Source organism: Antechinus flavipes, chromosome 5 (assembly GCF_016432865.1).
Source record: "Antechinus flavipes isolate AdamAnt ecotype Samford, QLD, Australia chromosome 5, AdamAnt_v2, whole genome shotgun sequence".
NCBI lineage: Eukaryota > Metazoa > Chordata > Mammalia > Dasyuromorphia > Dasyuridae > Antechinus > Antechinus flavipes.
The window spans coordinates 63959156-63983929 of record NC_067402.1 but is presented as its reverse complement, the minus strand read 5'-3'; the positions used below and the strand labels follow the sequence as shown (position 1 = coordinate 63983929).

The following is a 24774-nucleotide window of genomic DNA, read 5'->3' as shown; positions in this document are numbered from 1 at the left end:
ATCATTTAATGTGAAAAGCATCTCTTTTTGCATTCTGCACAAATCAGGCCATGTTCTAAGATGTCTTTCCCCATAAACAGGTGGATTTTTTCCAGAGGTCTCTCATGGTTTTCAAACAACAAGATTTTATCAGCATATTAAATGGAGTAAAAGACAAGTAACCTTGAATGAAAAAGAATTCATGCACTATCTCTTTGTCCAGAGCATTCATTTTTGCTCTGCATATTTATCCATTAAGAAATGTGGCAAACTCATCACATTCTCTTTTTTCCCTCAGACAGTGAAGCATTTAAGAACACTAGAATTTAAACCATTTGTTATATTTATAAAGCCTCCATCCATTGAGCGTCTAAGAGAGACAAGAAGAAATGCAAAGATTATTTCAAGTCGAGATGATCAGGGAACGGCAAAACCCTTTACAGTAAGTAGGTTAACAGGCTGCTGAAATATTTGAGCAGCCCTGTATGAGCTCATGCTATAGTGATCAACTTTAGAAAGAACATAATGTTATCAGATCATATAACTTAAGTTCTGTAAAAATTTAGCATAATTCCTAGGTATAGACTCTCTTCTGCTTTTGTAGATGCTAGTAGCTTATACTTTAGTAATGTATTTCATCCTTAAAGCATAAATTAAACACTTCCTGTGAAAAGAGTGAATTATAATTGATCAGTATTCATTTATATTTGCAAGCATATCAGGGAACTTGGTGTCAGTTATTTTTATTACCCATGATAACTGTATAACTCTCTTAACAAATTAAGTTCTTTCAAGTTAATCTTAATCACACAAAAGTAGGGGAAAAAATTTAGAGCTATTCTTTTTTTTTTTAATTTTAGAAATATTCTTTGTACTTGACAAAATGTGTGAAGAACATTGTAACCTGCCATTTATTTTCTCTTACCATTGCCAACCAGATTTATCACAGTAACAAAAAAGTTTAACAGAGACAATGAGATTACCTCAGAATTATACTTGGAAAAACAATATGTATTTTACTAATTCCACACAAGTAAAAACTTAGAAAAATGCTGAAAAGTCAGATATATCTTTTGTCATTCATGTGCATAGATGCTGATGTTTTGTATATTTCCTTCTGGTGAGATTAAAAAGAACGATGGACAGCCTGACTAGCCGCTGCACAGCCGCACGGGCAACAGGACCCACACAGACTACTGGCAGTGACTCCTCATTGTTTCCCTTTGCCTCAGCACAGGATTTTGGTTCTGCTTTTGAACCCCAAATAAAAAAGTAAACAGATTAAAATGAGGAATACTATGCCAAAACTATCATTAACTTTCATAAACAAATATATATATATATGTATATATATTTTACTACCATTAATCCCCTCCCCACTCCACTCCCCCCAAAAATCACTATAGATTTTAAAGATTCCTTTTTAGGGGTAATGATTTTTCTAAAAATCCAGGCATCCGTGTTTAATAGTTTTTATGATATAATCCACATTACCTAATGTTCTTGATTTGTAACCTACCCATGTTCAAATTTCATGGTTTTGTAATCCTGCTGCAAAATCCTATGTTGCACTAAAATGAACACTGAAATTAGTTATTCTTAAAAGGTTTTCCATGATTTAAAAATATGGTAACAGTACTGGGATTTGGTGTACTTAAATTTCATTGTATAATTATGAGTATTGTTAAAAACTCTTTTTTTTTTTTTTTTTGTATTGCTTCAGAAAGCAAGTGAAACCATCACTGAATTAGACATGAGAAGATATAGGAAAGCAATAATAACTTTCCTTTTGCAACTGTGTCAAACTTTGAAAAAAGTAAAGTTAGTATTCTTTAAAGTTAGTTATAATTCCTTTGCTAATAGTGACTGTAAAAAATGCACCTGGATAAAACATTATTAGAGCAAACTTCCTAGTGTTACTGATGCAGAGATATTATTAATTATTAATCAATACTAATTATGTAAAGGAGAAAAAGGAAAGATCTGGATATTGGCAAGAAGATATTAGTTACAAGAAGGTTCAGATAGATATAATTAAAACTGACAACTTCCGAAAATTGCAATTAAAGAGTAAATTTGAATTATTAGAGTGAGGAGGAAATAATTGGTAACTTAGATCTAGATACGGTACATTCAGAAAATCTGTATTTTCTATGAATGTGAAGGGATATAATTGATTGGTTCTTTTAAATGTTTTTGTAGGAAGACGACTTTCAAGAAATGATTAAATCTGCACAGATAATGGAAAACCAATATGGCCATCTTTTTGACAAAATTATAGTAAATGATGATCTCACGGTGGCTTATAATGAGCTGAAAGCAACTTTTGACAAATTGGAGACAGATACCTATTGGGTTCCAGTGAGCTGGTTACATTCCTAAGACTGAAAGAAGAGAATGTTTCAGAGTCTCTTTTAACAGGGTTAATGATTAAAAAGAAAGAAGTTACCTTTTTGGTGAAAGGGTTTTTAAATTTCTGTCACTGATAGGTGGTTGTTTTTAAATCTATGTCACTTATGCAGTTACAATTTTGATGAAGTGGAATGCTGTTATTATTTTGTTCTTTAAAGTCCTTTACCATACTGAAGATGTGCAAATAAGATCTAAATTTAATTTAAATGGAATTTTGCCCAATTCTCTATTCTAAGCTAAGCTTTGGAACATCTGGTTGTCTTTAATATAGCTATATATCCACAATGAGGTTTAAACTTTTGTTTAAAAGAGAAGTCGCTAAAGACTTTAATATATATTGGAGATCAGTGCTTCAATAGTCTCAGATGTGGTCACTGCCATAAAGTTTGCATGTTAGCAGTCAAAGGTAATATCATTACTTTAAATTGCAGTTCTTGAGACAGGCAGGACAGCTTAAGTTTTTCTGGATAGATCATCACAGTTTTAACTGGACTAACTATCAAGATGAGTTCTCTTGCTGTCCCCTGAAAGTCTAACGTGGTTTTTTTGTTTGGTTGGTTTTTTGGTTTTTGTTTTTTACCTATAGCATATATTCACAGTGTGTCTATTCAAACTCTTTCATAAATGAATTGCCCAGTGAATTATAAAACATATTCTGAAAAGGGTTTGTGTGCTGTGAACACACTTGACATGTCTTTGTAGGTGGTATAACAAAAACTTTAATAAGGGAAAATAGATTTTTATTTTAATATTACATATGGAACTTTACAAAATTTTCCTTGTGGCAATTATACTTTATAAATTCAGTGGTATCTTCAGATAAGTAACAACAAAATAGTTTTGTTTTTTTTTTAATCATCTGCAAAAATTTCTGGAGTCATTTCAAAACAGATTTAGTTAGTCACAGATTTTTTTTCAATAAGTGATAGGAAAGTGTTTCACATTTGAAAAGCAGATATATACAAGTTACTGTTACAAATACAGCAAATAAGTGTTGCACTGATTTATTTAAAATTATAAGCAATTTATTGCCATATACTTGAAAAATATCCAATTCTGTTAAATTATAAAATTTCACATTTAATTTTAGCTTTTATTATAATATAGAGACAAAGATCCACTTTTAATATCAACTAGATTTCATCATCCTTCCATTTCTATAACAGTAAATGACATTCTTACATTTCTGTAACAGTAAATGAACAAATTATGTATTTGTAAATATGATTTTTCATTTTTCTTGATTTACTACTGACATGCAAAAACTCAGTAAAAAGCTTTAAACATAGCTATTAGCTGCATAAGTGAATTGACCTTCTAGTTCAGAGTACATAGACCTTGCTAACCAAAAATCATCACAGTTGTGACATTCGGACAAGAAATGAATTATTTTATGTTCACATGTAAAGAATTTAGATGTCTTGTTTAATAAAAAAAAGAATTTAGTGAAATTTTATATATTTATGAAAGGGTTTAAAGGGATAGTCGGGTTTTTTAATTCCTTGTCACTATAGTTATTCATAAAATGGATTATATGTGAAAGCATAAATTGAAATGGTGGTTTTGTAAATCAGGCTCAACATTCCATGTATATATTTGACAATGGTTCATGTACAGAGGGAGGGAACCACCAGTTTGTTGTATTTTCAGTGCATAATTAAGTGCCTGGTTTCCCTATATTTGTTTCAGGCTTACTAAGTGAAAAAGAAACTTAAGATATTTCATTAAACTTGACAGATATTGTTTTTTACCACAGATAGCTAGAACACAAATTTTACTCAAATCTTCATAATAATTAGTGAGTACACTGTCAAATTTTTATTACAGTTTTTTATTTCTGTTCCAGATTCACATAGTTAGTAACCTGTTAATTTTAGGGATGCCAAATCTGATGTTGCTCAAGTTGCCCTGACCGATGGCCCTTGAAAGAAATATGAGTCATGGATAAATATTTTCTTTTTTGTACACTCGTGAAAATGTCCTTTAAATCATGTGTATCTATATAAAAATATGTATTATTTAGTGCTGTTTCTCATCTCCTCATCCTACGCTTCACCACTCCAAAAAACACCCTTTGACCTGGAATATCCAGAAAACTGAGACAATATTGGATTTTTCAGAGTACCACTGTCTAAATAATTACCCTGATTATCCAAGTCACTCTCTGTATGGACAAAGCCTTAATTTAGTGCAGGCTCAATTCTTTTGTTGTTGCTAAGAAAATCATCTTATCATAAATCTGAAAAGAGTACTATTATTATATAGTTAATTGAAAATAATAACTGCCACCACCCTCAAGGATGTATTCTGATCTATTTCATTTTGGATCATACCTAGACAATATTTGTATGTGAAGGTAGCCCATCTCTAATTTTAATAAATGAGGTGATGGCAATTTGAAAAGGTTTGCACTTGAAAATGTCAGTTAGTGACACAGTTAAGCACACTTACTTTTAGGCTACAATCCTTTAACTTAAAAACAGCTTTAATTAAAACTTAATCAGAATTTGTTGGACCTAAGGACAGCTAGAGGGATTTGCCAACATCTTGTAGCAAGAGGCCGTTGATTCTGTAGTTTGCCTCCTAACACGACAATTGCTTTATGAGCCTCACCGTAGCTCTTGGCAGTAGCTTAACAGACATATCCCAATTCCCAGGCTGGATTGTCAGCCAGCATTGAGAGCATAGGGAATGTTAAATTTTTAAAAGTCTGTGCATTAAAAAGCCAAGTTGGATATAAAGACAATCCAAGATCAAGATGGAAAATCTACACTCCTCTGATTGACATACTGGAACTTGTTTGTTGTTGTTTAAGGAAGAAGAAGGGTGGGACTGAAATGAAGTAGTCAATAACTACCATGAATTTTCATTTTTACTAGACATTCTTTACTTAGAATGTGTATATTATGTCACACTCTCATTACTGGCTCTGAATATGTAGCACTCAGAGTTTCTGCAGTAAAAAGTTGGCCCTATTTTGTTCAGGCTTCTGAAATAAAGTGTTTTGAAGTTATTGATTCACCATGGCAGACTGAAATATACTTTTGCTGTGACATTCAGCCACCCATGAGAGTTCTTGGTATCCGTAAGGCTGCCGTTCTTGATACTGTGTCTTGATCACGCTAGCAAGGACCTTCCCTTCTCTGATCTGTAGTGCCGTCGTTACAAAAAACTTCCCCAAAATAAAGACACTAGCATTTATTTTCTTTTTTAAAAACTAACAAGGTTTTATATAGAAATGCAAAAGAAGACTTCAGTGTTAAAGTATGTGCAGAATGTGATGTGTAGAGTTTGTTGAAAGCTGTTTGACTTGGTATCTCACTATACTTTGCCATTTGCTGTCGCAGAGCAGACGTCACCATTTTGTACTATTGTATCCAGCACCATACTTGAACTTGCCATCAATTTCTTAGTTGATGCCATGCCTGAAATATAAAGTTACTTTCTTTCACTGAAGAATAAATTATTGACACAACATGTATGTGGTGGGTATTGTTAGTTTGTAAGAAAAGTGTATTGCTCATTTGCTCTGATAGTTCTGTTGTCTATTACCTTCTTTCAGTAGATGATTTCCAAATATAGACTGATTTCTCTCTCCTGGACTTCTTCCTCGCATCACAACTGCCTTCAGGGATATTTTCCCCCCGGGTGTCCCATAAGGATTCCCAATTTAACCTATCAAAAGTAAACCTCATTATCTTCCCACCATCCCATTGTCCCTTCTTTAAATGTTCTTTCTTTATGTTAAGAGTATCATTCTAAAGCAAAGATGTGACCATGTAATAATAACGCCCCTGTTCTCAAATCTTTGGTGAAAAACTATGGTATATAATATAAAGAAACAGTTTGTAGTACAGTCAGAAATGCCAGGAAGCCAGTGCAGCCTAAGAGTGTCATGGTCCCACCTCTGACTCAGTGGCGCTGACTTTGCCAGGCCATAAACCCCTTGGTGTCTCAAGGTTCTCAGACAATATTAATTAGATTTATGAGAATAAGCACTTTAACCTATAGTATCTCATTGGATCCACTCAACAACTGAGTTAGGTACTCTACTAATGAGAGGTTCAGTGATTTGCCAATGGCATACAGCCAGTAAGTGTCTGAAATCTGATTGGAATTTGTGACTTGCTGATTCAGACTTAGGTCCCATACTCTCTCTACTATACCACACTGACATACCTATGAGATGCAAAGCAATTGCTAACCTGCATTTTTAGAGTGAGAGATTCCTTAAGAGAGCTATTAAATCAGTATAGCCTAGGTCAAGAAAAAGAAAAATGATTAATGTGGGAAATTCAGAAAAATGAGATTTACTTATTAAATTTATCTTTTTTTGTTTATTTTTAAAACTTTTTCTTTTCTTTTTTTTAAATCATAGCTTTTTATTTTCAAAATATATATATGGATAGTTTTTGACATTCATCCCTACAAAACCCTGTGTTCTAATTTTTTCCCTTCCTTCTTCTTACCTCCTCTATGGCAAGTGATCCAATATATGTTAAACATGTGCAATTCCTCTATACATATTTCCACAAATATCATGCTACACAAGAAAAATCAGATCAAAAAGGGAAAAAATGATAAAGAAAACAAAATACAAACAACAACACACACAAAAGAGTGAAAATGCTATGTTGTGATCCACACTCAGTTCCCACAGTCCTCTCTTTGGGGGCAGCTGGCTTTCTTCATCACAAGACCATTGAAATTGGTCTGAATCATCTCATTGTTGAAAAGAGCCAGAGCCATCAGAATTGATTGTCTTAATAGTCTTGTTGCTTTGTACAATGATCTCCTGATTCTGCTCATTTCACTTAGCATCAGTTCATGTAAGTCTCGCCAGTCCTCTCTGTATTCATCCTGCTGGTCATTTCTTACAGAACAATATTATTCCATAACATTCATATACCATAATTTACCCAGCCATTCTCCAATTGATGGGCATCCATTCAGTTTCCAGTTTCTTGCCACTACAAAGAGGGCTGCCACAAACATTTTTGCACATGTGGAACCAAAGAGTCATTAAATTCAGAGGGAAAGAATTTAATTTAGAACAAAGTAAGTATGGTATACTAATGCAATGTTGGTGGAATTGTGAACTGATCCAACCATTCTGGAAAGCAATTTGGAACTATGCCCAAAGGGATTTCAAACTGTGCATATCTTTTGATCCAACAGTCTCACAACTGGATCTGTATCCTAGAGATCATTAAGGAGATAAAAGGACCACATGTGCAAAAATGTCAGTGGTGGCTTTTTGTAATGGCAAGGAACTAGAAATTGAATGGATGCCCATCAGCGGGACAGTGGCTGAATAAGTTATGGTATATGTATGCTATAGGATATTATTGTTCTTTAAGAAATGATTTGCAGACTGATTTTTCAGGAAATCCTGAAAAGACTTTCATGAACTGATGCTGAGTGAAGTGAACAGAAACAGGCCATCACTATATAGTAACAAGATCATGTAATGATTATGTAATGGATTTGGCTCTTCTAAACAATATAGTGATTCAAGGCAATTCCAATAGACTTGGAATGGAAAATGCTACTCGCATCCAGCAAGAAAAATATGGAGACTGAATATGGATGTAAGCATAGTATTTTCACTTTTTTTTGGTGGTTTGTTTTTTTCTTTCTCATGGTTTTTTCCTTTTTGGTCTGATTTTTCTTGTACAATATGACAAATATGGAAACACGTTTAAAAGAATTGCACATATATTAGAGTTGGAACAAAAAGTCTTATAAAAACGAAGATTGAAAACTACATGTATTTGGAAAAAATAAAACTATTGAAAATTTAAAAGAAGGAAAAGAATTTTTTTTAAAAGCAATACACTATGCAATGACTACAATAAATGAAAAATGAAGCACAGATGAAAAGGTGTAACTAAAAGGAAACTAGAATTCCTCCCTATTCTGCAGAGGGCTGCACCAACTGGAGCAGAATGGAATATGCATTCTCAGATATGGCCATTCAGGTGTTTTAAATTAAATATTTTTGTTTGAGTTTCAGTTAGGATGGGGAGGGAGCCATCAGGAATATTTTAAAACAAAAGTGTGTCTAGTAACTCCCTATTGACTCCAGAATAAAAATACAAGTTCATCACTCTATATTTAGAGCCCAATTCTAATCTATTTTATATTCTCCATTCCAATCAAACCATCCTACATGCAGTCCCAAACTTGACATTCCATCTCCCACTATTACTCCCTTACAGAAACTTCATACACTTGTAATGTACTGCCTCTTCCAAATCAGCCTCAATTCCTGGCTGCTTTCAAAGCTCATTTTAGAGTACTGTCTTCTTAGGAAATCTTTCCTTTGGCCACATTCATTAGTGTTCACTACCTTCCTCAAATCATCTTCCATTTATTAACCAGTTTACATTCTTCATGATCCTGGACAATATAAGCTTCTTGAGGGGAATGGATTATTTCTTCCTTTTTTCTCATATTTAATTGTATAAGCTCTTAATTGATCATATCTGCTTGAATACTCTCACTTCTCCACACCCTCAGGAACCAGCCCAAGTTCTTTTCCAAGCTTTCTCTTATTTTATGGTCTGGACCACACACTAATTACAGAAGACAGTATTCATTTTATGGATGTGAGTTTTATCTCCCCAACTAGCTTATAGCCAGCAAGGATCACATCTTATGCTTTCTATTGCTCCCAATATCTGAATCTTGACTGACTGCTAACAGAGGTCATCTCCCCAAGGAAGAAATTGGTCTGAATCTTTCATCCTACCTGTTTCCCCCACAATAGCTTTGGAACAGCATTGCAACTGACTTAATTGTGGGCAAGAGTTTAGATACCTTTAAGGGAAGTTCAGATACTAGTGAAAGGTTTTAAGTAAGCTTTTGAGCCCAATTTTAATAATCATCCCCTTTATTTCAACTGTGGAAAAAAAGTGGAAGTGAACAATTTCTGCAACCCTGCCTCCTGGATTACTGCATTTTATTACTTCATTCAAAAACATAACTGGCATCTGTTCTGGGGCTTTGAAATCATCAAAAGCTGCTGAGTAACAACCTAATTCTCATGAACACTAAATTTTATGTATTTGGAGTTTTACCTTCCCATAAGGGAAGTTCTTATAAAAAATGTCTTATTTGTAAAGATTCCACATCCTGTATATTTTTATGTATTATACATAGCATAACCACTTGCCAGCTGTAAAGCTACCTGGTAGGCTACGTCAGCCTAGATCAGGAAGTTCTACATCTGAAGTTAGTAGAAGCACTTATCCTTATCATGGGAGCTGAGTGGTCAATTTAGACTCACATTTTTTTTTTTCTAGCTTACATTTAATGTGAAATCTTGAAATCTTTTCAAAATAAAGGCTTGCAAGCAAATTTAAAATAAATATGAACTTGGGCAACTAAATGGAGCAGTAGACAGACACTGGCCCTGGAGTCAGGAGGACCTGTGTTGTATATATACACACATAACCACTTTAAGGTAGGCTTAAAAATACTTTTAACATGTTTTTTCTTTCAGTTCTTAACACCAGCCTGTAAGATGGGTCCTATTATTATCTCCATTTTGTGGCTAAGGAAACCAAACCGTGATTTGCCTAGAGTCACATAACTAGATTAAATGTCTGTGGAAAGGTTTGAACTCACAACTTCCTAGCACCAAATCCAACTGACAGGTCCACCACTTACTGGCTTCTCAGGCTACCCATAAAAAGTAAATGTCTTTTATGTCAAATTATAAGAGATTCAGGGGTATCAAGGAGTATGTGTGCATTTTCCTCATTCCCACTGAAAAGGGCAACATTTGCAGTTTAGTCCACCCTAAAGCCATCACAAGCTATTCTCATATCTAGGGAAAACACCATAAAATGCAACTGGGCAAGTGGCAAGGACTGTTTCATGCTGGAGACTCAGAGATGATGCTCCACACAGTAAAGAGACGAAGACCTCAGGATTAAATCCACCACTGAATGGACCCATGGTCGAACCACCCATGAATCACCCAATTCTACCCAGAGGAGAAATTTGTTTTAACTGGTTACTCTTGCTAACTAAGGGGTAAATTCAGTGTTTCCTATCTGCTGAAGGAGTGCATTGCTGTAAGCACCTTCTACATTTCAGGCCCCTAGAATCAAGCCTTAATTTTTCTGAACTACTTACAGATTTGTATCTGACCAAGAAGGGAGCAATAATTGTTAGAAATTACTCTTCTGCTTTAAATAAGCCTCAGTAGCCAAAACCCAGACTACTAAACCCACACAACTAAAAGGCATGCTTTTTCTGTGGAAAATGCGTCAATTTAAAATATAACAATTGTACACAAAGGCTGTCCTAAAAGTCTTAGGTAGATTTGAGTTTTTTGGTTTTTTTAAACAGCATTAAGACTTTTGGGACAGCTTGTGACCTGACACTCCTATCCCATTCTTTTTTCCCTCTCTCCTCCCCTACAGTAGAAACAGTATAATTTAATTTTTCCCCCCAGAACAAGAGAAAAGTTCTTTCTCTTTTATTTTCCCTTCTCCCTACTCCTTTTTTTTTTTTTTTTTGTACGTAGCTAATTTCAAATACAGCTTGTCCCAAAACTTATACTTGATTTTAGAGTAATAATTGCCTCTGCATGAAACTGATAAATTTCCTGCCGAGAAAGATGTCTGCACTCAAGATGGAGGGCCATTTGACAGCCTTTCAAGGTGTTACCCTGTAAAGTTGCTCTATTGGATTGTTATTTGAGCGAGATGGAAAATTACCTGTAGCCTGTTTCGCTGAGATCTTCTGCTGGCAGAGTGGGATGATGCCATTTTCCAGTAGACGATCATTTCCTGTTATGGGTTAGAAATACCAACTGTAATGAAAAACGTTGGGCTAGGTTCTCCTAGAGAGTTAGCAGGTGAGAACGTGGCCTCTCATGTTCAAATACATTTTACAACCTCTTCTGGGGGCGGTAGTAAGTAAGGCGGGGAGGAGAGCCTCAAGACCTTTCGGATATCTGAACAGAACAAAACTTTTTACAACGAGTCATTCCTTTTTCCTCTCAATTCCTCAAGGTGATAGGTTTCCTTTAATAACGTATTTTCTTCAGGCCATTTTACACTTTAAAAAGAACATACTAGTAAGGCTTAGGACTCATGTGGTGAGGGACCACCTCTTAAAAACAATTCCTTGGGGTAACTCTTGTAATTGTTTTTTTTTTTTTTTTTCTCTCTCTCCTTTGTAGTCTACATATTTAAAATTTTAGAAACCACAAGAAAAAAGAAAAGGCAGAAGTTTCTGGGCTTTTTGACCATGTTATTATTTATTTTGCTTTTCCTGTGAGAATGGAGTTTATTGTAAGCACTGAGAAAATATACTTTACCCCTCAGAATGGTTTGGCCTACTTAGACTATTTGAAAAGACCTTCTGGAAAATCTGAAACACAACAAATAAGGGGAAAAAGGCCAAAATGTAAAGTGAGGACAGGCATAATGTAAGACAATTCCTTTCTTCACAATCAGTTTCTGAAGAACTTTTCCAGGCTGGTTGCCAGTAGCTGAATGATAGAATAATTTTTTTTTAAGAATTCCTAGTGTGTTGATTGCTTCTCCCATTATCAGATTAAAAAGCTGCCTGTCTTTACCAGATGATGAATTTTGACACAGTTTTCTGTATATTTTCAAAAGTGAGATGACATTTTAAGAGGCCAAAAGAGATTGCAAAAATAATTTTCTGTACACATTTTGTCATTTTAAATCCAAGTTGATTTTAATCCAAACATGCTTACGTTCTTTTTTGTTCATATTTGAATAGATTTTAGCCAATTCAAATAATATTTTACAATTCCTAATCCGATGATGTAAATAAAAGTGAGACAACCTCTGAAGCAGGACATGACTTTTCTGGGTCACTATGCCTTTGCTGAAACCTCAGTTTGAGGACCTATGATTTCATCATTATAAGTATTCTACCTCCCCATACACTTGCAAGTCCTCAGTGACTTATTTTATGTGGTCTTGCAGAGTTACTATGGTTTTTTAAACCTCTAGCCTAACTGAACTCAAGAGTAGGACTCAAACAATAGACATACAACCCATTCCTAGGTTCATATTTGAAATCTTTCCAACTTTATAAGACCTAACAATTTGCACAATGTTCAATAAATTCTCATTGATTTTCATTTAGATTGCTCAGTATTAATATATGGAAAAGAGGAGAAGTGCCACAAGAATCATCAGGACAAATGTCTGATTTTCAAAACAGAGATGAGGATAAAGTCTGCAAAATAAAGACCAATCAGCTTACAACTTTTATGGACAACTATCTAGAGAAAGCAATGGTGATTACGAAGAGTTATGGAACAAATTTAAAGCAGGACTTTGGGGGGAGAGAGAGCCAAGACGGTAGAGTAGAGGAAGCTGCTGAGCTCTTCCGATATTCCTATTCAAACAACTTTAAAATAGTACATCAAATCAAATTCTGGAATGGTACAAAAAATGCTGAAGAAAATAAAATTATACAAAACAATTGGCTAAATGGAAAAAAGATACTGAAGAAAATAATTCCTTAAAAAGTAGAATTAGGCAAATGGAAAATAATGACTCCATGATACATCAATAAAGAATAAAAAAAAAGTAAAAACATGAAAAACTTGGGGAAAACCTGAAATATGTTATTGTAAAAGCAATAGATCTGGAAAATAGATTGAAGAAAGATAATTTAAGAATTATTGGACTACCTGAAAATTCTGACCAAAGAAAGAGCCTGCAAATCATATTTCAAGAAATTATAAAGGAAAGCTTCCCCTAAATCCTAAAACTAGAGGCTAAAGTGGAAACGGAAAGAATCCACCAAACGTCTCTTAGTAAAATCTAATATGATAGCAAGGCTGAATCTTATGTGATAAAATTCACTAGAAATAAATGCAAAGTCTTGTTCTTAGTTTAAAAAAAATCCACTTCACAAGCATGATGTGGGAGGGGGAAGGGAATATGCCTAGCAGTTGTGAAAAAGATTTGAGGATTTTGTTGGAATACAAGCTCAGGATGAGTCAACAATGTGATGTGACAGTTAAGAAAGCTAATGCTTTCATTAAAAAGGGGCAGATTTTCCTTGATTGTAGGATGAGTTTCACCATACTCTGCTTTTGTCAGACCTCATTACATTACATATTACATTTAGTTCTGAACTCCCCTGTTAATGAAGGACATTTGGTAGTTGGAAAATGTCCAGAAGAGGCAACCAGAATTGTGAATGGACCCTTAAGTCCACATCATTTGAGGAACTACATATGTATAGCATTGAGGGGAAAATATCAGGTAGAGAAGGGATTCCATCTTGAGATCCCAGAGAACAGCACCAGGAGTGATGTTACCAAGTGGCCATCTGGAGAAAAATTCCCCTCACAATTAGAGCTGGTCTAAAGTGAAATGGATTCCCCATTTCTGCTCCCAGAAGATGCCGGGTTCCTCCTTGGTCGTTTTCAAACAGAGATTAGAAGACCACTTTCTGGAATCATTTAGGAGGAAATTCTTCTCTTATATGGGTAAACCCAGCTAACTGCCTAGGTTCTCAACTTCTCTAACTGTGAAGGTTCATCATCAATATACCAATTTACCAATATCAATATATCAACATATTACACGCTGCTACTCAATCTAGGCAACTCAAGGTTTTTAAATTTTAATTGTGTTTTTCAACATCCATTTCAACATTTATTTTGTTCCAAATTTTTCTCCTTTCCTCCCTTACTTCTTCCCTTCTCTCAAACAGCAAGCAATCTAAGTTAAATATGTGCAATTCAAAGACAATTTTTAAATATTCATGACTTCATCTTGCTGGCCTTCCCAGAATCCCGTCTATAAGTAAACACCAGTCTCAATATGTTGAGATAACACCAAGATATTTTTAACTAGATGAACAAAATCATTATGGAAATAAAATATCTCCAAACGCAAACCAGTTGTTTGATTAGAACTGACTTGCTTTCTGGGGAGGTAGGTGTACTAGTGCATTACTGGTGGAGCTAGATTTGGAATCACTCAAATAAAGAGACTAAAATATCCGTAGTCTTTGACCCAGAAATTTCATTTCTAGGCATGAAGGTCATTGATTAAGAAGAAAATCTCCAATTGCACCAAAATATTTATAGCAGTACTTTTTTGTGGTAACAAAGAATAACAAGAAACAAAATGGATGCCCATTGATTGAGGAGCGACCAAACAAATTGTGGTGCATGAGTATAATGGAATATTATTGTGCTGTAAATAGCAATGAATATAATGAATCCAGTGAAGCCTAGAAAGACACAGAAAGCCTCAATTCTAGTGCCTTCTCTGTTGTTTCATATTTTTTCTGAATATAGCTTGTTTTATATACATTTTTGGTACATTATCTTCCCCATTAGGTCTTTTGCTACTTTTTGTATGTCTTTTAGCACAATGCCTTTAGCATAAGGCTTTTAATAAATGTTTGTTAATTGAACAGAGTGAAGTAAGTAGAACAAAGAAAACAATACAAAGAATGACTCCAATAATGTAAATGGAAACAACCACAAAAAAGTAAGAAATGAATGGTGCAGAGTTATAATGAACAAATATAACCTCAAAGAAGAGAAATGAAAATTCCTTTGTAAAGATGGGAAGTACATGAGTGTGGTATATTGAATATAGTTTCTTTTTTTTAATTAAAGCTTTTTATTTTCAAAATGTAGGCATGGATAGTTTTCAACATTCATCCTTACAAAATCTTGTGTTCTATTTTTTTCCCCTTCTTTCTCCACACTCCCTTCCCTAGATGGCAAGTGATATATATGTGTTAAACACGTGCAATTCTTCTGTTACATATTTTCGCAATTATCTTGCTATATAAGAAAAATCAAAAAAGGGAAAAAATGAGAAAGAAAACAAAATTCAAGCAAACAACAACAAAAAAGAGTGAGAATGCTATGTTGTGAACCACACTCAGTCCCCACAATCCTTTCTCTGGGTGCAAATGTCTCTCTCCATCACAAAATCATTGGAACTGGCCTGAATCACTCCACTGTTGAAAAGAGCCATGTCTATCAGAATTGATCATCGTTTAATCTTTCTGTTGCCATGTACAATGATCTTCTGGTTCTAGTTACTTCACTTAGCATCAGTTCATGTAAGTCTCTCCGGGCATCTCTAAAATCATCCTCCTGATTTTTTTCTTATAGAAAAACAATATTCCATAACATTCATATGCCTTAACTTATTCAGCCATTCTCTAACTGATGGACATCCACTCAGTTTCCAGTTTTTTTGCCACAACAAAAAGGGCTTGCATATACTTTCAAACTTTTGATATGTTGATCAATTTAGCTAGTTTTTTTTTTCTTTACAAAATATTATTTGTTATATTGGTTGGCTGTCTAGGAAGCAGAGAGATTAGGAATACTGGAAGAGATTCTGATGATGTTTAAAAAAATCCATAAACATTTATTTAGAAAAAACAGATCTGACTTGCTTTTTCAACCAGTCCCTTCAAGGTCTTTGTGACCTGTATAAATAAGATATTGTGTAACAATTTAATTTCAATATACAGATATCTTTTTGCCATCTATCTTACCACTGTTGTGTCCTTTTAATTCGCCCTAGGTCCCAGAAGGATTAAGTTCTGGACTCCCACTCCAGTGCTCTATTGGTCTGATTAGCAAGAGTCCCCTCAGCCTGGGCCACCCAACACTTGACCATCTCAATCTGCTCCAATACAATCTGTATTTCCTCTTCCTTTGCTCCTTGTACCTCTGGCTCTGGGTGCAGTAATCAAGTTAGAAGGGCATGCCCCATTACACATGCAATCCCTGATGCTGAATAAGGCTGACGTTGGTGAATCCTTTCAGTTAGGGAGAGTTGAATTGCAATAGGGCGAATGCCAGTGGGATGTCCTCACTGATATATCAAGCTCCTAGAAGGGGAGGATCATTAGGCTGCCTAAGAAACAGCAAACTAGTCCAGATGAGAAAAGTGAGACAGCTAGGGGACACCCTAGTGCAAAGCCCTGACCCTAGAGTCAGGAAGACTCATCTTCCTGCCTTCAAACCCAGCCTCAGACCCTTAAGAGGGGTGCATGTTACTTCTCCCTATTCATCTCAATTCCTCATCTGTAAAACGAGAGGGATTAGAAAATGACAAACCATTTCAGCATCTTTGCCAACAACAACAGAAGAGCCAAGAATATAAGCTTAATACACAGTAGTATTAATAGTAAAATATACTATTTTTAATAGTATATTAATAGTAAAATTACTATTAAATAATAACTATATATATTATATATAATTAATATATTAAATAGTAAAATTAAAAAATAGTAAAAATAGTATTTTAATAGTAAAAATAGTATTAATAGTAAAAAAATAGTATTTTGTTTTTCCAAATATATGTAAAGATAGTTTTCAACATTCATTTTTGTAAAATTTTATGCTTCAAATTTTTCTCCCTTGCTCTTTTAGCTCCTCCCTCCCCAAGAAAGCAAGTATATGATATAGGTTAAATACATGCATGCCTTTTAAACATATTTCCATACTTGTCATCTGGTACGAGAAAAATCAGATCAAAAAGGGAAAAAAAACTGTGAGGAAATTTTAAAAGTAAATAACAACAACAAAAGGTGAAAGTATCATGCTTTGAATTCACGTTCAGTCTTAATAGTTTTCTCTTGGGATGGAGATGTCATTTTCCATCCCAATCCTACTGGAATTGCCTTGAATCACCTCATTGTGGAAAAGAGCCAAGTCCATCACAGTTGATCAACACATAATCTTGTTGTTGCTCTACATAATGTTTTTTATTCTATTCACTTCACTTAGAATTAGTTCATGTAAGTCTCTCCAGACTGCTCTAAAATCATTTTCCTGATCATTTACTATAGAATAATAATATTCCTTAACATTCATATACCATAACTTATTCAGCCATTTTCCAACCGATGGGCATCCACTCAGTTTCCAGTTCCTTGCCACTACAAAAAGGGCTGCCACAAACATTTTTACACATCATTTTCCTTTTTTTATGATCTCTTTGAGATATAGACCCAATAGAGACACTGCTGAATCAAAGGGTATGCACAGATTTATAACCTCTTTGGTCATAGTTCCAAATTGCTCTCCAGAATATTTGAATCATTTCACAACTCCATCAAAAATGCATTAGTGTTCTAGTTTCCCCACATCCCTCAACATTTATCATTATCTTTTCCTGTCATCTTAACCAACCTGAGAGTTATGAAGTAGTACCTCAGAGTTGTCTTAATTTGCATTTCTTTAATCCATAATGATTTAGAACATGTTTTTCATATGATTTGAAAAGGCTTCAATTTCTTCATCTAAAAAGTCTGTTTATATCCTCGGGCCATTTATCAAATGAGGAATGGCTTGTATTCTTCTCAATTTGAGTCAATTATATATACATATACACACATATATAATATATGTGTATTAGAAATGAAGCCTTTATCAAAAACACTGCCTGTAAAAAAATTTTCCTAGCCTTCTACTACCCTTTTTATCTACTATACTATTTTCTCTTTTCCCAGCAATTTTGGTCAAATAGTGAGTCCTTATCAAACACTAGATCGCTATAGTCATTGACAATTCTCCTTGATACTTATAATGGCATCTATTAGATACGGGCCTAATGTTAGCACCTTGGCATGAAATAAGGCATTTAGAAGGCATTGAATAATTAAGAGAAAAGGGTTTATTCTGCTCTAGCACAGTAAAGTAATGCAAAAACCATAGAGACCCAAAAGAACAAGAAAAACAAAATTTATAGAGCTTCTCTAGACTTACTCTGTCTCATTTCCAGATGGAAATATCAGGGCAGAGTATGTGACTTAAGTAGTCTTCAGAAATTCTCCAAGAGATTGATCTAAGATGGCAGTTGTGGACCTGGAACCCACCACCTAATCCCTCCCTTCCCCCAGTTGAAGAAGAAGAAAAAACCGAAATTAATTAGAAGGTTGCTAATCCTGAATACTATATTAAACATCCACTACAGAACAGATAGATGTTATTAGTCCCATGCAGACACAGCTACTAACAGGGCCTCCACCACTAAAAATAGGTTTGTTGCTCAAGAAGACATCTTCTGAGTATTCTTTCATAGGAGACTGTGTCGAGCAATCGAATTTGGGAGCTGAACCAAAGTCTCTCCAAAAGCAGAATGAACCACATTAAAATTTGATTTCCATCTAAATGTTGCTAAAATATATGAGAAGTCTCAGTTGCCTTTGTCTTGACCTTCTGAGTTCAATTTTTTTTCTATTTTGACTATTATCCCAATCAAAGAATTACAGTCCACATCATCCCCAGAATCCATAAATGTATTCCTGGCCCACTCTGTAATAGCTTAGGGGAAGCATTACTGTTACAAAAACTATGTATTCACAGTATTCAGAAAGGACTTGCATTTCCTTACTTTACAGAGAATTACTTCTGTTGTACATTGAACTGTATACAATAACATTTTACTGGTTTGGAAGAGTATGATGTATGCATCTTTTCTCACAATTTTTTTTACTGTATTATTATTATTATTTGCTGTAATCTATGCTGATGGCTGCTAGATTTTATTTATTTGTTTTCCTACTTGATAACATTAGTGGTTCTGATTTCATTTTTGTTTTGTTTTGTTTTGGCTGGGTTTTTTTTTGCTTATGTAACATTGGTGAAAGATCTGGGAATATGACATAAAGGTGGAATAAACATTAATTCTGTGCATTCTTTGGTAATTTGGGGTTTTTTTTTGTAACAGCTTTGCTACAAATTTATACATTTCAATCAAATCAGTGATCTATGTTTGTGTGATTTCCTAAACATAATTGTGGATTTTAAAAAAATGCTATCACATAATTACATTCCTAACTACATATATTTTGTATCTTATGCTGTATTTTAACACTTTGTATTACTTAGATTATATTTTGTCTTGGTTAAAAATGACTCAAGTAGAAAAGCTGACCCATTCATATTAAGACAGTGGACAAAACTGTAAATAAAATGTGTACAAGTGAAAAAATAAAAAGTGCATCCGCATGTTTGTGGAAATTTTTATGCTCATATATAACTAGGAAGCTGCCTCATGGGAGGTAGGAGCAAATAAAGTCCCAGGGGCAGCTTAGTGATCATTTAGGAAAATCTCAAGTGGAGAAAACCAAGGGAAGCCTGTTCCTATCATAGCATCATAATTGAGGTTCTACAAGGTAGAAAGATCCTGTCAAAATATGAAACACACTGCAGACCTGAGGGGCTTTGGGGCTGCTGGCATAACTCTACATCCTTCACCTGTAGCCCTTTTAAGTGTCTTTATATACAGCACTGGCTCCTCAAGGGAGTGGTATCTCTTTCATTAGTTTGTGAGTTCCTTGAGGGCCAGGAAGAGGCAAAAGACTCTTGTATCCCCAAAACACATCCCCAAAATGTATCCCCAACATTTAGCACAGTACCCTGTACAGAGTAAGTGCTTAAATGTTTACTGATTAACTGAGTGAGGAGTCAGTGGATACAATTTAAAAAAAATAGAATTGTAAGATGGAAAAAGCCTTGGACAAGGAAGGAATTCTAGTTCTGTTACTTAATGGAGTTTTATATGGTCTTGGTTAAGTCATTTAGCCTGTCTAAATGATTTCCCTTCACTCTTATTCATATGCTGCTGAACACAGCTAAGGCAGTCACAAAATCATGTTGATTGGGACCACTACAAATTAATTTTCTATAATTTCAATTGGCCCCCATTAAAATTAGACAATCTTTGTAAACCTCTGACTGATTACCCTACTCACCAGTCACGTTACAAAGGTTTTCATCTTTTGTCAACCCTTTTGTGGCACTCCCTACTCCTTCCCTCAGCAGAGGACCTCAGCTTATATTTCACTGAGGAAAAAAATTAAGCCATCAGCCAAGAGCTCCCTTTTCTCCCATTCTTTTTATCTCAAATCACTGTCACATTTTCTCTCACCGTCACATTCTTGACCCTTTAAATTAATTACCCTTGCCAAGGCAAATCCATCTGCATGAGCTATTTGTTCATAAAACCAGAGAACAACTTAGTAATACAAATAATTGCAAGTGCTTGAGGAACATGGAGTAATCAGAGGGGAGAAGGATAGATTTAGTCTGGGCAAGCTCCATGGAAAAGGTGAGCTTCCAACCGGGAAATATCTTTTGTCCTGATGGCACATCTTTCCTCAGCCAAGGATGCTTCCTGAGCAACCGTTGTTCTAGGCAAAATCAGTCAATCACTGCTAAGATGACCGAGGCAAATGAAGTCCACTGGACCAGCCCTAACTTAAAAATGAATGAAAGCACTAAGATAGTGCTATGTAATAAGATGAAATGGAACTTGCATCAGGATTTGTTGTTCAGTCACGTTCAACACTTTGTGACTCCATTTGGGATTTCTTTAGCAAAGATACTGGAGTGATTTATCATTTCCTTCTCCAGTTTATTTTACAGATGAGGAAACTGAGGCAAACAAAGTTAAGTGACTTGCCCTGCTGGGCTGTATCTGAGGCTGAATTTGAACTCAGGTCCACTTGAATCCAGGCCTGATACTCTATCCACTGCACCATTAACCTGTCCATAATCAGAATAGGTTAAACAATTGCTCCAGAATCCTTTGAAGTATAACTTTAAATGATGTAATTTAACCATAGATTGCTAGAAATTTCCCCTCCTGCTAGTAATTAAGACTGGAATAGCTTGCCTTAAGTAAATACATCATTCGACCTGAGCTAAGAGAAAAATCCACAAATAGCCAGCATAATCCCAAACCTTGTCCTGCTCCGTCTTTCTGAGGAGGTGCTGCCAGATAGGGGCACACAGAGGTCTTTTCAGCCTTGCCAGCCCCCAGGGACCTTGACACCATCAGCCTGTCAGTTGTCTTTGAAAATCAATATTTTAGGACCCAAAGATCTTAGTACAGTTTCCAGTGAACAAATGGTTTTCTGAAAGGTGTTCTAATATTGACTTTTCATCCCTGAAGTTGTTTTAGCCTGTCTCACATTTACAACCTGCAAGCTGTCTCACATTTAATAAATACTCATAAATTCTTCTTCTTCCCTCCCCTGCTGCCCCGGCATTCTTCCCCATTTCACCTATTTATGACTTAAGACTATACTTCAACTTGTAAACTGACTTTCTTGTTTTCTAGTTATTACCTTTTGGCATAATACTTTCCGAGAACTTGGTTTTTATTGTAGTCCCTACTTAAAAAGCCACCTGGATATTCTCCCCTTCTATTCTTTTGGTTAAACTATCTTTAAGCCCTTTTGCATGTTTTTGTAATGGGTAAGGCAGACTCTGTTACGACAGAAGAGTTTCAAAAGACTTGTGCAGCTGGTAACTTTTTGATGATTGCATTTCACAATTCCTTTGGAATGAATGTGGGCATTAAGAGGTACAATGAGTATAATGTTGGTTTAACTAAAGTTTAGTGGTTTCAGTTTTACAAAGATTTCTGTCCCCGTGATTCCACCAGTGGCTTACTCTGTAATATTGGGGGAAAATGGAGCTTAGCAGACATATAAAAAAAGGATGGTGGCGGAGGCGGTGGAAGAGAAACAGAAGAGTTATCATAAATCCTTTATATTGGCGTGTTTTGTAATCCTTTCAAAAAGAAACAGGAGAGTATCCAGGTGCTATTTTTTAAAAGTACATGCTTGAATTTTCTTTTTTTATAAAAATTTTTAATAGCTTTTTTATTTTTCAAAATATTAGTTTTCAACATTCACCCTTGCAAAATCTTGTGTTCCAAATTTTTCTCCTTCCTTCCACTCCTCCCCTTCCCTTGACAGCAAGTAATCCAATGTAAGTTAAACATATGCAATTCTTCTAAACATATTTCCATATTTGTCATATTGCATCAGAAAAATCAGATCAAAAAGAAAAAAAATGAGAAAGAAAAAAACAAGCACATGGTTGAATTTTCTAAGCCATGATGACAGAACTTAAAAAAACAAAACAAAACATAACTCACACATAACTGGGGTCAGAGAAAGAAAACCTTTTTGGTGCTATCACAGAGAGCATAATAGTCTAATGTAGTCTGAGAAAGCCAGACCTTTCAGATCCTGTAAATGATATAGATCAGAAAGGGAAAGATGATACTGGTGTGGCTAGAGGTACTATAAGTGAAAGGAAATCCAGCTAAGCTTCCCTGGATGACAGGGACTCAATTTGTCACCATGACCCTACAAGCTACACAGAGGTTCCTGACTGCAGGCACAGAGGTTATCGATTGTGGGCACAGGGGTTCCCAACTGTGGGCACAGGGAGTCCTAGTACAGGCACAGGGGTTCCCAACTGTGGGCACAGGGAGTCCTAGCTGCAGGCACAGGGGTTCCTGATTGCGTCCATCTCCTTGCTATAAGCAGAAGTGCCAGCCAATCATTAGCCCCACTTGACCTCCCTGCTAAGGGACCTCTATTTTAATGCTTCCTAATCCTCCTTTAGTTTAGAAAGTATATGATCCCTCAAGAGTTGCTACATCTCCTTGGAACTCCTTTTTTGAGAAGGGGGTAAATATCATCAATGCTATTCTTCAGTGGGGTCCCAATCCAAGACAAAGGGTCAAACTCTGGCTCTCAACAAGTTTTTGATTTAACTCTGGTCTTCTTAGTTCTGAGGAGATCGAGAGGAAGAAAACATGAAGCTATTGAAAAGTAGGAAAGCTTAAAAAGCAGACAGAATATTTTATATTTGATTATAGAGGTAACAGACATTGAGTGAGAGTGGAGTAGGGAGTCAGTTAAAAAGATCCTGTGGTATCTGGACAGAGTGGTGAGCAACTCGAAGCAGAAAGACAAATCAGAAGCCTACTGCAATAATTCAGGCATGAGGCAACAAGGGGAGAAACCAAGGTAGTGATGGTATCAGAGAAGAAAAAGTGTCATAAGAAAGATGTTGTAAAAGGTAGAATTGACAGGACTTGGCAACTGATAGAACAGGAAGAGTGAGAGAAAGAGTAAGGAGCTGAGGTTGAGGATTATGTCTAAGCTAAGAGCCTGAGTAATTGGGGAAATGGTGCTGTCTTTGATAGTAATTGGAACGTTAAATAAGTTAAATAAGGAGTAAAAGAGGGAGGTTGGAGGTAATGAGTACAGTTGTGGACATCTTGAGGTTAAAATATCCATAGGACTTCCAGTTCTGAGTATTCAAAAGACTGTTGAAAATACAACAGTGAAGGTCAAAAGAAAGGTTAGGTCAAGATAAAGAGGTTTGAAAACGATTAGCAAAAAAAATTTTTTTTAAATGACATTGATTTCATGGGAAATGATGAGATCCCAAATCAGATTAGCATAGAAGGAGAAGAGCTGGGGGGACACTCCAGTTAGGAGCAGTAACATCCAGCAAAGGAGACTGAGGAGGACTAATCATCCTGCAGGAAGAGAACCTGGAGAGAGCAGTATCATGAAACTTAGAGGGAAGAGAGTATGGAGTCAAAGTGGGTGATCGTGTCGAAAGTGGTAGAGAGATCAAGAAGGACGGAGATGGAGAAAAGGCCATTAGAGTCAGCTTTCAGGAGATCCCTGGTGACTTTGAAGGGAAAAGCATGGATTGAACGAAGAGGATGGAAATGGAATTACAGAATCAAGAAGAAAGGGAGAGGAAAGAAAGGAGAAGCATTCATTCTGGAAGACCTTCTCAAGGACGTTAGCCACAGAAGGAAGGAGACTGGATAGATAGATTAGAGATATGTGTTGCATTAAATATATGTATATAATAGTGACATATGCACATAAATACATACACATAAATGCCTTGAGAAGGCTTGCATATTTACACAAATGCATTTATGGATAGATGTATATGTATTACATATGCATGTGTATACATGATAACTAGTGATGATAGATGGAGAGTTTTTTAGGATTAGGGGAGATACAAACATCTCTGTAGAAAGCAGAGAGACTGTTGAGAAGCGAGATTGAGGGTGACACTAGATTGGAGAAGATGGGAGGGAATGGGATGTACACATCAAGGACTTTGCCTTGGGAAGGAAGGGGACATTCTCCTCATGTGAGACAAGGCTGATGGAGGAGATTGCTGGAGAAAGCATCTTGTGTGACAGTCCTAGAAGCCCAGTATTCTAGGGACAATGCCGAGGGGCTGGGTTTCTAGTCCAATTGCTCTTGAGTCCCCATTTCCAGTAAAAGTTAATTAGCCGCTATAAAAGATACTTACTAAAGCAATGTAGTAGGAACAGCTGGTGCCAAATATTTTTCCCAAACTATTTTCCCCTCACTCTCTCCCATTGGGTTCAGACTTAGAGACAATGACAATGAGGCACACATATAGACAACACATGAAATAAAACCAGTTTCTGGGAGTTCTTTGCTCCTTTTATATAGTCTTTAGAAAGTTCCCTTAAATTTAGCATTCTGCTGCACTCTGGGGTCAGTGCC

The 24774-nt window shown here is 35.5% G+C and overlaps 1 protein-coding gene and 1 long non-coding RNA gene across 3 annotated transcripts in view; one reads left to right on the top strand and one right to left on the bottom strand.

Moving 5' to 3' along the window:
* MPP7 (MAGUK p55 scaffold protein 7) overlaps positions 1 to 5868 on the top strand; it is a 230004-nt gene extending 224136 nt beyond the window's left edge. For both annotated transcript variants that reach the window (XM_052000274.1, XM_052000275.1), the window contains 2 exons: positions 278 to 421; positions 2182 to 5868. In XM_052000274.1, the coding sequence (XP_051856234.1) occupies positions 278 to 421; positions 2182 to 2361 (324 nt within the window). In that variant the 3' untranslated portion in view covers positions 2362 to 5868. The remainder of the gene's footprint in view (positions 1 to 277; positions 422 to 2181) is intronic.
* LOC127564034 (uncharacterized) overlaps positions 5589 to 24774 on the bottom strand; it is a 42415-nt gene continuing 23229 nt past the window's right edge. The window contains exons 2-3 of the long non-coding RNA XR_007954174.1: positions 11124 to 11195; positions 5589 to 6066 (exon numbers count right to left, since the gene is read on the bottom strand). This is a non-coding gene — a long non-coding RNA (uncharacterized LOC127564034). The remainder of the gene's footprint in view (positions 6067 to 11123; positions 11196 to 24774) is intronic.